Raw genomic sequence first — 4,384 nt, forward strand, 5'->3', positions numbered from 1 at the left:
ATGTGTTAAGCAGATTCATGCATGCACCACGTAGACCACACATGGAAGCTGCCTTGCATGTATTGCGTTATTTGAAAAATAGTCCAGGGCAAGGTTTGTTTTTCCCTTCTCAGAATGATTTATCTTTGCGAGCTTTTTCTGATTCGGATTGGGCTGGTTGTCCAATATCTCGTAGATCCACTACGGGTTATTGTGTTTTTCTGGAATCTTCTCTTATTTCTTGGCGGACAAAAAGGCAAAAAACTGTATCTCTTTCCTCAGCAGAAGCCGAATATAGAGCCATGGCAGGCACATGTTGTGAATTATCCTGACTGCGCTCATTATTAAAAGATTTGAGAATATTGCATCCAAAGCCAGCATTATTATATTGTGATAACACAGCAGCCTTACATATAGCTGCCAATCCTGTTTTCCATGAAAGAACCAGACATATAGAGATGGATTGCCATTTTATTCGTGACAAAATACAAGATGGTTCAGTTGTGACCAAACATATTGCCTCAACAGATCAACTTGCAGATGTGTTCACCAAGCCATTGGGAAAGGAAACTTTCTCAACTATGATACACAAGTTGGGAGTTCTTGACATTCACTCTCCAACTTGAGGGGGAGTGTTAAGAAGGAAAGGTCAATATTGTATTAATTGTATATGGCAAAATATATTGTATTAATTGTATATTTATTCAGTTGCCTTTTATACCTAGAATAGATTAGCATGATTGTAGGAAATCTCTTGTATAAATCTTCGTCTCCTGATTCAATAAAATTATTCAAGGCAAATATTATTTTTTCCTTTTTACAGATCTAAGGACCAAAAGCTCCGGTATGTACATTTCCTTTAGAAATGTTAATTCAAGTGTTCTAATATCAAGTACCAAGTGGTATACATTCTAGCAACTAGTAGCTTAAAGTGAAACAACAGTTTAATTTGATGATCCTATGTATGAATTTTGTTTTGGGCATAAGGCAGATAACTCCATGCCATTGATTAGGTGAAAAAGTTGAACACCTTTCTCTTTTGATTCTATGAATGATCATGTGTAAAACAACTACTTACGTTTATTTGTTTATTCATTTATTTGAAAAGATAAATGGCCTTTGAAATTGCCCATTTGGGAAGAACTTGGAAGTGAAAAGCAGAGACATGCTTCAGCCTGGGAACTTGCCCAGGAGTTAATTAAAAACGATACTTCATGGGAGGTTACTGAAAATGTAGCACTTAATCAAGGTAAGCCTAATCAAGAGAAAAGCGATGGCTCGTCTGGGTTGTCTCATAAAACAGGACGAGAAGGGTTCGGTATTGCTTCCCAACGCCTATAGGAAAAGAAAGGACAATTCTGCAAGCAGAAAAAAACTAAAACTTCCATGACAGGGATCAAGACTGATGAAACTCCATTATTTTTGGCAACAACTTGGAGTATTACAGAGCTTGTGGAAGAAATACTAAAGATTTATCCTCAGGCAGTTGAGCATGTTAACAAAAAAGGAAGGAACATATTACATGTAGCCATTCAATACCGCCAAATGAAGATTTTTGATATGGTCACAAGGAATGATATGCGAGCAAGGAGGCTGTTGCGAGCCACAGACGCGCAAGGGAACTCCTTACTGCATACTGTTTCCAAAAATAGAAAAGGTCTTATCATGGAAACTTCCCAAGGCCCCGCACTCGACTTGCAAGATCAGTTGCTCCTTTTTGAGGTGCATTTTCACTGTTCCATTTGTAAAATTTGCAGCACACTCTTTCATAAACCATAACCATAATGTTACCAAATTCTGAACCCACTGGTTTAGAAACTCAAAGGGTCTGTTTGGTAACATTTTTTTAAAACCATAATGTTACCAAAGCCTGACCCCATTGGTTTAGAAACTCAAAGGGCCTGTTTGGTAACATTTTTTTTAAACAGTACGATTGTTGAGAAATTTTAGTTAGAGAACTGTTAAGAATAGTTTCCAAACAGACCGAACCCATAAATACCATTCATACAACAGGGAAATGTTGTTAGGGTCCATGATCCAGTGACTTGAGATGTACCCATGTTTTGATTTATTATGATCAATGATTTAGACTACTATACCAAAAAATATCGAAGACGTTTGAATTTGACTGTAGGTATTAACACTGCTCTTAATGTTTGTGCAGAAAGTGAAGAAATTAGTTAAATCCGATTTCTTCAGGCTCTTCAACCATAAGAACCAGACTGCTCAAGAGTTATTTGCTGATAACTATTCTAAACTTCATGAGGATTCCAAAAAATGGCTAGAGGAAACCTCTAAAAATTGCACTATTGTGGCTGTTCTTATCGCCACTGTCGCCTTTGCTGCAGCCTACACTGTACCTGGAGGTAATCAACAAAGCAGTGGTATTCCAGTCCTTCTCTCCAATCCCTTCTTCGTGGTTTTCACCTTGGCTGATGTAATCTCCCTTACTTTCGCTTTGACATCGGTAGTTTCGTTTCTCTCAATCATCACATCACCATTTCGATTACAAGACTTCAAGTACTCTCTTCCTCAGAAACTGATGCTGGCTTTTACATTTTTAATCCTTTCTGTAACAATGATGATGGTAGCATTTGCTGCAACCATCATCCTCATGATCCATGATAAGGAAAGTTGGTCAAAAATTGCTCTATACTCGGTTGCATTCCTTCCAGTCCTCGTTTTTGCTCTCTCATATTCAAATCTCTATGCACATCTGGTGAAAGCTTGTTCGCACCTGTTGCAAATTATACAGGAAATTTGTCCTAGGTGTAAGGGTAATCGTCCGCATCGTAATGAATCCCGATGCATGAGTTCCTCCAACCATCCTGATGAATCTCACAGATCCAGTTTCAGGCGCCCTTCTACACCTCAAATTACTGAAGTTTGAAAGGTGGAAAAACCTCATAGGAACTCCTTATGGGCGAAAGAGACATCAATCAAAGGAGTGAATTCATTTGTTTTCCAACTACTGCTAAGAACTGCTATATCTATGTATGTTTAATTTACCTTGTTCTGAGAGTGAATTATGTGTTGTCAATGCTGTATGGTTTTAAATTTTCATGAAATTAGTAAGAGATGACTTAAGAATAAAATTATTCCATGTTTCTGCTTTCATTTGAGACACACTATTTACTTGATAATTAAAGCCTGATGATGATAGCAGTTTTGATGCAAGTGAGAGAAACAGAAGATGTCACCATTGAAATCCTGATGGATGGCTTCCATTGTTTGTTCAGGAGATGAGGAAGAACCTTCATAGATATGGTGTCTTATTGATGAGAATGCTTAATTTTCAACCAGCTTTAATAGAACTTCATTTTACCAGGAAAAAAGAGAGAAAATCACCTTGTTAAAAGGACACTACCCTCTCACCTCAGGTTCAAATTTCTTCAGTTCAGGCGATTTCTCAATCAGCTCCCGCCTCACACGCTTCCATCCGCCTCAGGTTCTCATTTCCATGGTGATAGGGCCCAACAGCCAAAACAATAGGTCGAAAGGAGTTCTCGTTGCCGCCAATAATGCCTATCGGAACCCTACGTATCACAGCAGCAGTTCCTCTTTCCGGCGATCGTTCAGCTCTGAAATCCATCGGCTGCTCCGCCATTGCCTTCAAAACTAAACTCTCTTCTCCCACAGAAAAATATATCCACTTCTTCCGTGGAATATTCAAAACTCCCCCAGCCTCGTCGCGCCGTCGCCTCCGCCGGAATTTATATACTTAGTGGAGTAACAACACTGTGATTCTCAGGTGCATGTGTACCGGAGTCACAGAATCATGCCCAGTCCGATTCTCTTCACGGTGCTTCACTTGTTGCAACTTAAAATTGCTCTGGGCACCACCGTTTTCGCTCGATTTATTATTATTTTTTAAAAAAGGTTATTAAAAAATAAAATAAAAATATTATATTTTTTCTAGATATAATCTTTTTATATTTTTATACCAAACTGATATTTTTAAAAACCAACAACTTGTTTGGTGATTTAAAATTAGCTTTTTATTTTTAAAAATAAAAAATTGTTTTAACACTCTTTGGCTATTTTTTTTGGAAATAATTTTTAAAAATAAAGTGAAATAAAAAATAATTTTTAAAAAATAAATAGAGATTGTATTTACTAATTTTTAAAAACAAAAAGAAAATATAATTCCATTTAGTCATGTTTTCTAAAACTTGTTTTTAAAAATCATTTTTAAATTAAAAATTAAAAAATAGTTTTTAAAAACAAGTTTTAAAAAATATGACCAAACCCCCAAATTTACATTTCACATTTTGAATTATTTCTTGTAAAATAATTTAAAATTCGTAAACTTGTTGGCACAAAGCCCAGCCCAAGCCTCTTCGAAAATTTGGGCCAGCAGCTAGGCCCGATCTGCAGCTCAGCCCAGTCCAACTCAATCCTGTAA

General features: G+C 36.8%; 1 protein-coding gene across 1 annotated transcript; it reads left to right on the plus strand.

Moving 5' to 3' along the window:
* Positions 1 to 1,238: 1,238 nt before the first annotated feature.
* Positions 1,239 to 3,015, plus strand: LOC100252438 (ankyrin repeat-containing protein ITN1). Its single transcript, XM_019225877.2, has 2 exons — positions 1,239 to 1,701; positions 2,144 to 3,015. The coding sequence occupies exons 1-2, from the start codon at positions 1,366 to 1,368 to the stop codon at positions 2,867 to 2,869; spliced, it is 1,062 nt and encodes a 353-aa protein (XP_019081422.1). The 5' UTR covers positions 1,239 to 1,365; the 3' UTR covers positions 2,870 to 3,015.
* Positions 3,016 to 4,384: the final 1,369 nt, after the last annotated feature.

Source organism: Vitis vinifera, chromosome 16, assembly GCF_030704535.1.
Source record: "Vitis vinifera cultivar Pinot Noir 40024 chromosome 16, ASM3070453v1".
Taxonomy (NCBI): Eukaryota; Viridiplantae; Streptophyta; class Magnoliopsida; order Vitales; family Vitaceae; genus Vitis; species Vitis vinifera.

What these genes read in the sequence shown, in the direction of transcription:
- LOC100252438 (XM_019225877.2), top strand. Translation starts at nt 1,366, where the DNA reads ATGACAGGGATCAAGACTGATGAAACTCCATTATTTTTGGCAACAACT. An exon ending in ATCAGTTGCTCCTTTTTGAG is followed by an intron (nt 1,702 to 2,143) that starts GTGCATTTTCAC and finishes ATGTTTGTGCAG; the next exon opens with AAAGTGAAGAAATTAGTTAA.